The 12995-nt window shown below is 42.2% G+C and overlaps 1 protein-coding gene across 1 annotated transcript in view; it reads right to left on the reverse strand.

Annotated features, from left to right (window-relative positions):
* The window catches only part of GRM7 (glutamate metabotropic receptor 7), a 909573-nt gene that overhangs the window by 307066 nt on the left and 589512 nt on the right, over window positions 1-12995 (reverse strand). The window contains exon 6 of the mRNA XM_069562189.1: window positions 1682-1822. Coding sequence (XP_069418290.1) covers window positions 1682-1822 — 141 coding nt within the window. The remainder of the gene's footprint in view (window positions 1-1681; window positions 1823-12995) is intronic.

Consider the following 12995-nt stretch of genomic DNA (forward strand, 5'->3'; position numbering starts at 1 on the left):
ATCCTATTACTGACAACACTGTTGTTATACACTATGGTCTAGAGAATGTGATTAATCTGATATTCTAGGTAAATGAGTCACACATCCAGTTGTGTATTATACAGATTTTTCGAATCATTATTGCAACTCATGTCTCAGTTTATATCTTATCTCCCCTTCTTCACATGCATACACACACACACACACACAAACACTCCTTGAAGTAAAGGTCTAAATTTCAGCATCCTCACACCATTCATGGTATTTTAGTACTGTGCTCAATATACATTACTCTTCATTACTAGATGTTTGCGGAATGGGCAAATCTATAATATCTGGATGGCCAATATTCAAAGACCTACATTGCAGAGAAAAACTACGCATGAGTGTATACAATATGAATGTCTCTTTCTCGATCATACTGAAGACATTTGTGTCTGTGCTATCTCAAGGTCATCACTGCAAATGCTGAAGCCCACTTAAGCCTAAAATTGGTGAATGTTATTTAATAGAGGGATAGGTGGTGAGATGGCAGGACACGCCACACACTTGTGCAAGATCTCCCACAGTTTCCAGTATCCGAAGGATAAAGATCCAAATCCACACATGTCCCATCACAGCTTATTCCTTTGTCCGTATCTTTATATATCCAGCCGTGACTCTCACATTCATCCTGTTCTCTTGAGAGCGTGTTTTTCCGCTTCTCAAGTCCTCTGAGGCCCCGTCATTTTTCCTGCTCTGAGCCCTGTGCCATGCTCTTCCCCTCTCAGAAACCCTCCAGTCTGTTCTCCATTCCTAACCAGCCAGTGTCTCCTCATCTTTTGAGAGAGCTTCTACCTTTAAGATGAGTAAAATTCTTTGATTATATGCCCATGTACCCTCAGAATATTTATTACAGCCTATAATTATGTATTATAGAAAGGTCACTGGAATAATGTAGATTTTTTCCCCTACTTTCTCTAACAACATGAAAGCATGGTTTAGTTACTTGGTTTACTCCCCATCGAATCAGGAGTTCCTGGCATAGTGATGAGTAGAAAGGAGTCACTCAATACATATTTGTGAATGAATCCATAAGTAAATATGTGATTCTGCTTTCTGATTATGGATTACACATAAATAAATTGTAAACACTTGTGTTTCTTATTTAGAATACTTATATAAGGTTACATATGAGGCTTAGTATCTTAAAGCATATTTTAAATAGCAGGTAACTCAATTTGGACATTATGAAAATCCACTGATATCCTCATTACTCTGACCCCAACATACACTTTGTTTCCTTCATCAAATATGTTGTTTTAGCATTTTTAGTCATCTCTGCTGACCGTTCATTCTAATGCTGATGTGGAATTGGTAAGAGATTTAAGCCTCTGTGAAAATGACTTTATTATACTCCTGGCTACAACATGAACCAATATTTATCAGCGAGACTAATCAAGGCAACATGACCCCTTTTGAAGTCAAGGAATCAATGAAAATGTCAATTATCACTAGATGGACAGGCAGAAGAGAACACATTCTTGTCTGTAGTGTTTTTGTCCTGCAAGACACATGCTCCTGTTCCATTTTCTGAACAATGTAGTAAAATTCAATTTACTTTTTCAATTTGTCTCCAGCCAAGCTTCCTTCTGTCAGCTCTACAGAAATTTCAATGCTGGCCACGTAGAGTAACAGGAGAAGGACACGAGAATGAGATTACCTGTGCACTTGCGGTCTGTGTCTTCCTTCTTTGACCCACTAATCGTCAGCTTGCAGTTGAAGTTTTCCTCCCAGTATTCGGCAAACCATACGTTTCTTCGGTTGTTTTCAAGTGTGCGGGATGTAAAATAGGCATCAAACCCTAAACAGAGTTAAATGAAAAGGTCATTGCTTGTGGGGCACTGCTGGGACATTTGGAAATAAAAATACCCGTAACAGTTTTTATTTCAGTGGACTGGATGCTTGCTCTTTTGTGTCAATCAGAAAAAAAAAAAAAAAAAAGGAATAAGAAAAAGGTAAAAAAATTCTAATGCCAACACATGGCTAAATCTTTACTTCATCCTGTCAGGCAGATGCATGGTGGACAAATGACATTTCATAGTGAATTCTGAGTTACAGATCCTAGTGATAATATGATTACCACAGCATCCCTTGTGCCTCTTGGGAACTAGACCAGGGACAAAGCATCTTTATTATCACCAAGATAATAAGTGATCATTTCCGTACTTACTATGGACCAGACTCTGCTTGACATAGGTTCTTTCTTTCATTCACTGAGGAATGAAAGGTAGTTCTTTCTTAACAACTTGCGTGACAGCTGCTACCACTTCCATTATGCCAGTGAAAAAAACAGAGCCTTAGAAGAAATGAGGTTTCCCTGGCGGCTCAGATGGTAAAGAATCTACCTATAATACTGAAGACTAGGGATTCAATCCCTGGGTTGGTAAGATCTCCTGGAGGAGGGAATGGGAACCCACGCCAGTATTCTTGCCTGGAGAATCCCAAGGACAGAAGAGCCTGGCAGGCTATAGTGCATGGAACAAAGAGTCAAATGTGACTTAGCAACTTAATATATTCATATGAGAAGAAATAGCACCATGCCTAAGGTCAATCATGATGCCATATTCTGCATCCGTAATCATGTGAGTTATGACCTGTGATTATCATTCTAAGAACCTTCCTGCATTTAGTAAGGATCCATTATGGAACTGACTTTCCACTCAAAAAGCAAGTTTATGTAGAGATCATAGGTAAACTGGCCGCAGCATAAGTGTAAAGCTGTTTATGAAGAGCATCCGATGAACAGACTTGAGAGTGTAAGTCCCTAGGAAATCTTTAGCTACCTCTTTAGTACGGTTCCGCCTTAAATGGTCCAATGGTCCTTTAAGAATCAGACTGGACTCAGGATCAGATGAGCAGCCATTGAACCCCAACTACAAATCTCATTGAGTCATGGAAACATGAACAAGTACAGGCCGGAGTGGTCTTATTTCCCTTTCATTCACTTGTAAGATAAAACTGCACTACCTGGTTTCCTCACAGCATCTTGTTTCTAGCCCTGGTAAGACTTTGGAAACTCACTGGTTTTACCATCAAGAACCACAGAAGGTGGATTTATTTTCACATGAATTAAATCATTCAAAGTTAAACTTACTTAAAGCCCTAAATTGGTGTGTGTGTGTGTGGGGGCGGGGGGGGGGGGGGGGCTCCCAACTAAATCTCACAAGAGGAGCACATTGATTTAATTTTATCTACTACTATCTTCCTGAATCAATAACAGTAGCCCTACTATAAATTGAAAACTTGAAATAAGTAAATGAGACAAAGAAACAGCAAAGAAAAAAGGAGATTGCATAATATTTTAGGGAAAATAAAAAGAATAGTCTACATCTCTTGCTGATTTTCTAGGGTGTTGTCAGAACATGATTTTTGACCCAATATCCAATTTTTCTATGCTCCTGACTTCACTGATTTGAGGTAATTAAGCTATAGGATCTGATCTCACCCTGATCTTGGTACTGACAGACTCATGAGTCTGCTGGAAGTCCCCTCCTGCCTCACTGTTCTCCCATAACCCTGAGACCAAATGACTGTTCAGTAAAATGACAATTCCTACATAAAAGGAATCTTTGTGGAAAAGACAGGTGAGTCCCCCAAAGTTTCCAGGAATACTACACACACCCTTGGTCACGTAAATACGCACATCCACTCCCACAGGTGACTAAACTTTCGTTTCTCTTTCCATCTTTGCCCCTCCACCTGAGACGGGGGAGCAGCAGTGGCGCCGGGGGCCCCGCAGACCACACTTCCTAAGCTCCATGCCCTGTGACATCCCCTCTTATGGAGGTGGCTTCTTTGTTCACGTGCCATTGGCATCTGTGATGCAAACAGTCTGGAAAACCCTTTCCTCACTGCGCCCCTTCCTTCTGAGAGTCTCCTGCTTGGAATCCAGCTACCAGGCTCTAACAGGAATGCCTGGGGGACATTAAACCATGTGCAAAGAGAGGAGCCCAGCCAGACCCCAACCCTCTCAGCCAAGCCACTGTGGACTTTGCGCCCCTGCTGCTGATGGCAGCAGAACCACTCGGCTGAGACCAGCCCCGGCTACAGAACTGAGGTGACTCGCCTTCTCAATCACTGATAGTTGAGGTGGTTTATTTCTGCAGCCACAGACAAAGTGAAATGCTCCTGCCTTGGCACAGTACCCTGAGCCCTGAACAACACACCCTTAAGAAAGACACAGCCTCAAAAGAACACAAATAGAAATAAACTCTCTGGCCACCTGCCACAGATCTGAGCCTCAAACCAGACTCAGAAGAGCAGCTTCCAAAATGGCTCAAATCATTGCATCCATACCTACAATCCCCAGCTCAGAAGAAAACATCTTCAGAGGAATCCTCATCACTGAAAAAGTCCATCACTTCAAAACACCTCTCTCTTCAGCCTGTTATCTGCTGGAAATGCAAAGACATGCTGGGTCAGGAAGGACCAGGAGGCAGCTAGCGAACACGCTGGCGAGCATGAGAAAGCAGCAGGTCCCTCCCTTGAGAACCGATTCCCAGAAACCCTGCACTTTGACAGAAAGAGGACAGGTAGCAGGCTTCCCTCATCGCAACCGCCATCCTTTCCTCACACAGCAAGTTCGCTCTCAGCTTCTTTCTCACAGCAGGGACTCACCTGTAGGCTGAATTTGGCTTTCATGCCCTGCCCCCCAGGAATGAGCGACCAGTTTTGCTGGGCATTCATAAGATGTGGAGGTTCTGGGTGAAACCAAAGAGGCTGTGATTTTAACAAGCCCCAGGTGCTGTTCATGAAGCCCGGGTTTTGAGAAGCAGGGCTTCTCCAATCCTGGGTTTTTAAACAAGCTCCAGGTGTTGCTCTTGTTGTCCAGATTGTGAGAAGCAGGGCTTGAGAGCAACTCTGGAGTCTCCACAGCTGGGATTCAAGTGGGTTCAGCCCAATTTGTTAACTCTCAGCGTTGTCACCTTCTCAACCTTGAATGTTTGCCGTGGTTCAGATGCCAGAGTCTTCATTTTGCAGTTGAGACTTCTGCTTCGCACCATACCTTGCTTAGCATCGTGGGAGCCCTGCTTTGCCTCCCGTGGGCTGCAGATGGCTGGGGGGGGGGGAGGTGGAGGGTGCCGGGTGACCTATGAGTGAATTTTCCTACTGTCTTTGCTCCATTGCTGCCTGGAGCTCCTTTGCAGCCTCAAAGACTGTGTTCCTCACCCATGTCTCCAGTTAATGCCCTGGACTCCCCACCTCAGGAATTTTCACCCTGGTGCAATGTTTTAGTGATTCTAAGAAGCTAACCTGAAATAGCCTTGTGCCTTTGAAATGGAGCGGGACCCTACGGTTCTTCTCACCTCATGTCCTCTGTCTGCTTTTGTCTGTAGAAGAACTTTACCCAAAGAGCAAGTTTAATCCGAGAAGTGAGAAAATGCAGAAGGAAAGGAAAACAGTCCAGCAGGACAAAACCGTCTGAGCCACCAGGGAAGTCTAAATAATAATAGGTGAGGCATTAAACAAAGTCAGGAGCCTTTAGTTCCTCCTTAAGGGTTTCAGATAATATTCTGAGCCATGTCCTGTGAGCTGTCTCGTAGGTACTGAAACCCCCACCATGTGGAAGAAGTTAATTACATGATGAGCAGAGTGTAGCCCTGACATGCGCTGCCACAACTCTGAGAACTGGCCTCAAAAAAATGGGATCAAATTGACCCTGGAACTAAAGATTAACTGTACTCAAAACAGCTGAGATGACACTATCAGACCATGGCATGATCAACTTGAAGACGACTATCAGAGCTGACTGTGTTATTTTTACATGTAGCCCCTTCTCTGCCTGTGCACCCCTGAAACTCCCCTTTAAAAGCTCTTGCCCACTGATTGTCAGTGGAAGAGGTAACCTTTGGACTCAAGTCTACGATTGGCCCTGGTTACTGGCCTCTGAAATAAAACAAACTTTTCTTTTCACCAGTTGTGCCTCTTTATTAGCTTTTGAGTGGCAAGCAGCCAGACCCCAATTTTGGTCACATGTTAATTACCTCTTCTGAAGGCCCATCACCTTCAAGGAAAACTCAGAGCCCTTAGCCAGGTACCAACATAGCATAAACTGGCTTTTGGATGGTTTTCTAGAGACTGGAACTGCTAACCCGTAGGAAGCCTGCTACGGATCTGTGGGTCTTTACAACCCACTATGTGTAAAGCACTCAGCACTGTGCCTGCTCCAGTAAAATACGAACTGTTGGTTCTTCAGTAAACACACTCATCCATTAAACATTTATGGAGCACCGACCCTATGACAGGTGCTCTTTTATGTACTCACAGACCTTGGGATTAAAACATACATGGCCCTTCATGAGATTAGGAGCCAGTCTGATGGAGAAGATAGGCTTAACAAGCACCGTTTAAATAAATATAAAATCACAACTATGATGGCTTCTATGAAAGAAGGGTACATGATGTTTTGGGAGCACAGAGACAGAACTGTGTTAGAGAGTCAGAGATGGCTTCCTGGAGAGAGTAGATACATAGGTGGAAAAAAAATGGAAAACCGGGGAGCAGATAAGAGCAGAGATAGGACATTCATTCACATGGATTAGTTATGCCTTAGGAATATCCCCTTCATGGATCACTGCCTTGTCGTGGTGAAGGGCTTGTGTAACTCAAAGAAGTTATGAGTCATGCTGTGTAGGGCCATCCAAGACAGATGGGTCATAGTGGAGAGTTCTGACAAAACATGATTCAGTGGAGGAGGGAATGGCAAACCACTCCAGTATACTAAACATGAGAACTCAATGAACTGTATAAAAAGGTAAAAGATCTAACACCGAAAGATGAGCCCCCTAGATTGGAAGGTGTCCAATAAGCTACTGAAAAGAGTGGAGGAGAGTTATCAATAGCCCCAAAATGAAGTGGCTGGAAATGAAAGCGGAAACAATGTTCAATTGTGGACGTGTCTGGTGATGAAAGTAAAATCCGATGCTGTAAAGAACAATATTGCATAGGAACCTGGAATGCTAGGTCCATGAATCAAGGTAAATTGGGTGTGGTCAAGCAGGAGATGGCAGAAGTAAATAATTGACATCTTAGGAATCAGTGAATTAAAATGAATGGAAATGAGTGAATTGAATTCATTATGTCTACTACTGTGGGCAAGAATCCCATAGAAGAAATGGAGTAGCCCTCATAACAATAATAATAAAAAGTGTCTGAAATGCAGTACTTGGGTGCAACCTTAAAAAGGACAGAATGATCTCAGTTCATTTCCAAGGCAAACCATTCAATATTACAGTAATCCAAGTCTATGGCCCAACAACCAATGCCAAAGAAGCTGAAGGTGATAAGTTCTATGAAGACCTAGAAGACTTCCTAGAACTAGCATCAAAAAACTATGTTCTATTCATCATAGGAGATTGGAATGTAGAGGTAGGAAGTCAAGATACCTGGGGTAACAGGCAAGTTTGGTCCTGGAGAACAAAATGAAGCAGGGTAAAGGCTAACAGATTTCTGCCAAGAGAATGCCCTGGTCATAGCAAACACTCTCTCCCAACAACACAAGAGACAACTTTACACATGGATATCACAAAATGGTCAATACCGAAATCTGATTGATTACAGTCTTTGTTGCTGATGATGTAGCAATACAGTTAGTAAAAACAAGACCTGGGGGTGACTGTAGCTCAGATCATCAGCCTCATTGCAAGATTCAGGCTTAAACTAAAGAAACTGGGGAAGACCACTAAACCAGTCAAATACCACTTAAATCAAATTCCCTATGAATATACAGTGGAGGCGACAGATAGATTCAAGGGGTCAGATCTAATAAACAGAGTGCCTGAAGACATACAGACAGAGGTCCATAATACTGTATGGGAGCAGCACCCAAAAGCATCCCAAAGAGAAAGAAAAGGAAGGAGACAAAGTGGTTGTCTGGGGAGGGTTTACAAATAAGCTGAGGAAAGAAGAGAAGCAAAATGCAAAGAGGAAAGGGGAAGGTAAGTGAAAGTGAAAGTGAAGTCGCTCAGTCCTGTCTGACTCTTTGCGACCCCATGGACTGTAGCCTACCAGGCTTCTCTGCCCATGGGATTCTCTAGGCAAGAATGCTGGAGTGGGTTACCATTTCCGTCTCCAGGGGATCTACCCAACCCAAGGATCGAACCCGGGTCTCCAGCATCGGAGGCAGACACTTTAACCTCTGAGCCACCAGGGAAGCCCAAAGGGGAAGGTACACCAAACTAAATGCAGAGTTCCAGAGAATAGCAAGGAAAGAAAAGAAGGCCTTCTTCAATGAACAATGCAAAGAAATAGAGGAAAACAACAGAAAGAGGAAGACTAGAGATCGCTTCATGAAGACTGGAAATATCAAATGAACATTTTATCCAAAAATGGGCACAATAAAGGACAGAAATAGTAAAGACCTAAATGAAGCAGGAGAGATCAAGAAGAGATGAAAAGAATACACAGAAGAACTATATAAAAAAAGATCTTAATGATCTGGATAACCACGATGATGCAGTCTTTCACTTAGAGCCAGACATTCTGGAATGTGAAGTCAAGTGGGCCTTAGAAAGCACTGCTGCCAATAAAGCTAGTGGAGGTGATGGGATCCTAAGACATGATACTATTAAAGTGCTTCACTGACTATGTCAGCATATTTGGAAAACCCAGAAGTGACCACAGGACTGAAAAAGGTCAATCCCCATCCCAATTTCCAAGAAGGGCAATACTAAAGAATGTTCAAACCACCAGACAATTTCACTCATCTCCCATGCTAGTAAGGTTATGCTCAAAATTCAGCAAGCTAGGCTTCAGCATTACATGAACTGAGAATTTCCAGATGTTCAGCTGGGTTTAGAAAAGGCAGAGGAACCTGAGATCAAATTGCCAACGTTTTCTGGATCACAGAGAAAGCAAGGGAATTACAAAAAAATATCTACCTCTGTTTCACTGACTACACTAAACCCTTTGACTCTGTGGATCATAATAAATTCGGGAAAATTCTTAGAGAGATGTGAACACCAGATCATATTACCCATCTATTGAGAAACCTGTATGTGGGTCCAGAAGCAACAATTAGAATCTTGTATGGAAAAACTGACTTGTTCAGGACTGAGAAAGGAGCACAACAAGGTTGTTTATTGTTACCTTGTTTATTTAATTTATACATAGAGCACATTCTGCCAAATGCTGGACTGGATGAATTACAAGCTGGAATTAAGATCACCAGGAGAAATATCAACAACCTCAGACATGTGTATGATACCACTCTAATGGCAGAAAATGAAGAGGAACTAATGAGTCTCTTGATGAGGGTGAAGGAGGAGAGTAAAAAGCCAGGTTAAAATGCAATATTAAAAAATACACACACAAACAAAAACTAAAATCATGGCATTTCGTACCATCACTTCAAGGCAAGTAGTAGGGGAAAAGATGGAAGCAGGGACATATTTCCTCTTCTTGGGCTCTAAAATCACTGCAGATGGTGACTGTAGCCATGAAATTAAAAGATCATTGATTCTTGGGAGGAAGAAGTGTGTTAAAAAGCAAAGACATCACTTTGCTGACAAAAGGTCCATATAGTCAAGGCTCTGGTCTCTCCAGTAGTCATGTACAGATGTGAGAGCTGGATCATAAAGAAGGCAGAGAATTGAAGAATTCATGTTTTTGAGCTGTGGTGCTGGAGAAGACTCTTGAGAGTCCCCTGGACAGCTGCTGCTGCTACTGCTAAGTCACTTCAGTCATGTCCGACTCTGTGCAGCCCCATAGACGGCAGCCCACCAGGCTCCCCCGTCCCTGGGATTCTCCAGGCAAGAACACTGGAGTGGGTTGCCATTTCCTTCTCCAATGCATGAAAGTGAAAAGTGAAAGTGAATTTGCTCAGTCATATCCGACTCTTAGCGACACCATGGACTGCAGCCTACCAGGCTCCGCCATCCATGGGATTTTCCAGGCAAGAGTACTGGAGTGGGGTGCCATTGCCTTCTCCAAGGAGATCCAACCAATCCATATAAAAGAAATCAACCACGAATACTCTTTGGGAGGACTGATGCTGAAGCTCCAATACTTTGGCCTCCTGATGAGAAGAAAACTTGACTCATTGAACAAGACCCTGATGCTGGGAAAGACTGAAGACAGAAGAAGAAGAGGGTGACAGAGGATGAGATGGTTGGATGGCATCACAGATTCAATGGATATGAACTTGGGAAAACTCCAGGAGATGGTGAGGGACACGAAAGCCTGGCGTGTTGCAGTCCATGGGGTTGCGAAGAGTCGGATAAAATTTGGTGGCTGAACAACAGGAATATCAAAGTCACTCTCACATTACACAGTACCCCAGGACAGCTGGCCTCAAAATCAACACATATAAATGGACCATCTTCTATGTATATGCTATCTGGTATTGCTACTAAATTCTAATAACCAAGGCATAATGTTTATCTAATGAATAAATATATAAGTCCCCCAAGTAGTTGTTAAAAATCCTAATGTCACACAGATTTATATTTGGTTATATACAAAGTTGTACCAATAGTTATAATTAGAAAAATAATAAGTATTATATATATATATATTTTTTCATTAAGTGTCATATAAATCCTAGAAACTAGGTACTAAATTTAGGTTATTTACACTTTAGAGATAGAAACTAAGGCTCAGAGAAGCATTTGGGGTCCAAGTCTGGCTAATTCCAGACCCTGGTGTTTCTTCTCATGTAGAGCAGTGAATCACTATTCATTATATGAATGAATTATATGAATCATGAATTATATGAATCACTATTCATATAATTGGGTGGGTCTCACAATCACCCTGATGCTGGGAAAGATTGAAGACAAAGAAAGAGGCAGCCATGGTTGAGATGGTTAGATAGCATCACCAATTCAACGGGCAAGAATATGAGCAAACTGTGGGAGATAGTTGGGCTTCCCAGGTGGCACAGTGGGAAAGCACTGGCCTGACAAAATAGGAGATGCAAGTTTGATCCCTGGGGCAGGAAGATCCTCTGGAGGAGGAAATGGCAACCCACTCCAATACTCTTGACTGGAGAAGCCCATGGACAGAAGAGCCTGGGAGGCTACAGTCCCTGGGGTAGCAAGAGTCTAACTGACTTAGCAACTATACAATAACAACAACTGGAGAGCTGATAACAGAGAGGTGAGGCTCAATGAAGTTCAGATTTGGTCTTTATTTTATTTTCCCCCCTCAAGTTCATCACAGTTCACTAAGTTCACTGCAGAATTCCATGGACAGAGGAGCCTGGCGGGCTACAGTCCATGGGGTCGCAAAGAGTCAGACATGACTGAGCGACTAACCACTTTCACACTTTCATTACAATTACTACAGTCCTGCAATTTTACTTGTATTTTTGTTTATTTTTATCCTTTTTGCCATTGTAGAAGTATAATTGATTTACGATGCTGTGCTGATTTCTGCTGTAGTGCAAAATGACTCAGTTCAGTCACTCAGTCATGTCTATTTGCAATGCCATGGACTGTAGCACCCCAAGCTTCGCTGTCCATCAACAACTCCTGGAGCCTACTCAAACTCATGTCCATCGAGTCAGTGATGCCATTCAACCATCTCATCCTCTGTTGTCCCCTTCTCCTCCTGCCTTCAATCTTTCCCAGCGCCAGTGTCTTTTCCAGTGAGTTGGTTCTTCATATCAGGTGGCCAAAGTATTGGAGTTTTAGCTACAGCATCAGTCCTTCCAATGAACACCCAGGACTGATCTCCTTTAGGATGGACTGGTTGGATCTCCTTGCAGTCCAAGGGACTCTCAAAAGTTTTCTCCAACACCACAGTTCAAATGCATCAATTCTTCTGCACTCAGCTTTCTTTATAGTCCAACCCTCCCATCCATACATGACTACTGGAAAAACCGTAGCTTTGACTAGGTGGATCTTTGTTGGTAAAGTAATGTCGCTGCTTTTTAATGAGCTGTCTAGGTTGGTCATAGCTTTTCTTCCAAGGAGGAAGCATCTTTTAATTGCATGGCCGCAGTCACCATCCGCAGTGATTTTGGAGCCCAAGAAAATAAAGTCCGACACTGTTTCCATTGTTCCCCCATCTATTTGCCGTTAAGTGATGGGACTGGATGCCACGATATTAGTTTTCTGAGTGATGAGTTTTAAGCCAGCTTTTTCACTCTACTCTTTTACTTTCATTAAGAGGCTCTTTGGCTCTTCTTTGCTTTCTGCCATAAGGGAGGTGTCATCTGCATATGTGAAGTTATTGATGTTTCTCCTGGAAATTTTGATTCCAGCTTGTGCTTCATCCAGCCTGGCATTCCACATGATGTACTCTGCATATAAGTTAAATAAGCAGGGTGACAAGCCTTGGCATACTCCTTTCCCATTTTTGAAAATGATTCTGTGGAACTTATATACACTTTTTATATTATTTTCCTATTTTTTAAAGAACAGACTACTTAAGCGTAGTCACCATAGTCACCAAGGTGCAACAGAGAGTCAGGAATTGAAGCAGAAATTAGAATAATTGTAATCTAATAATATATGCATATCAATGTGTATCTGTGTGAATAACAGTCAATTGATAGTTTCTTCTCATTTTCTGAAGGCTCAGAAGAAAAGTGATCTGGACAGATATCCCTTTATTATTAGTTAAATTACCTGAGTTTTAAAAGACTATGATTTCAGTTCATAGAAAACACAGCAAAAATTATATTCAGGAAGAAAGGTCATCTTTTATATGGAGTTGATGAAATGTTTTATATTAAATTCTTCCTTTGTTAGACAGACAATTTTAATTTCAGAAATTAAATCTGCAGGTGATGCCAAAGCAAATATCCCATTGGGTACATGGTAAACAATATTCCTATAATTCTGGAAGTAAACTAAAATCAGCATAGACATAATGAGCAAGGTTTTAGCTAGTATTACAAAACTACCTTTATCTGATTCTTTGTTCTTTTAACAGGGGTGCTGCCCTTAAACTCCTGAAATTTGCAGTCGAGACAAGAGTGTGCAAATCAATAGACACATAATTCATCCCAGGCAGTATGTTTGGGAGGT

Source organism: Ovis canadensis, chromosome 19 (genome assembly GCF_042477335.2).
Source record: "Ovis canadensis isolate MfBH-ARS-UI-01 breed Bighorn chromosome 19, ARS-UI_OviCan_v2, whole genome shotgun sequence".
Taxonomy (NCBI): domain Eukaryota; kingdom Metazoa; phylum Chordata; class Mammalia; order Artiodactyla; family Bovidae; genus Ovis; species Ovis canadensis.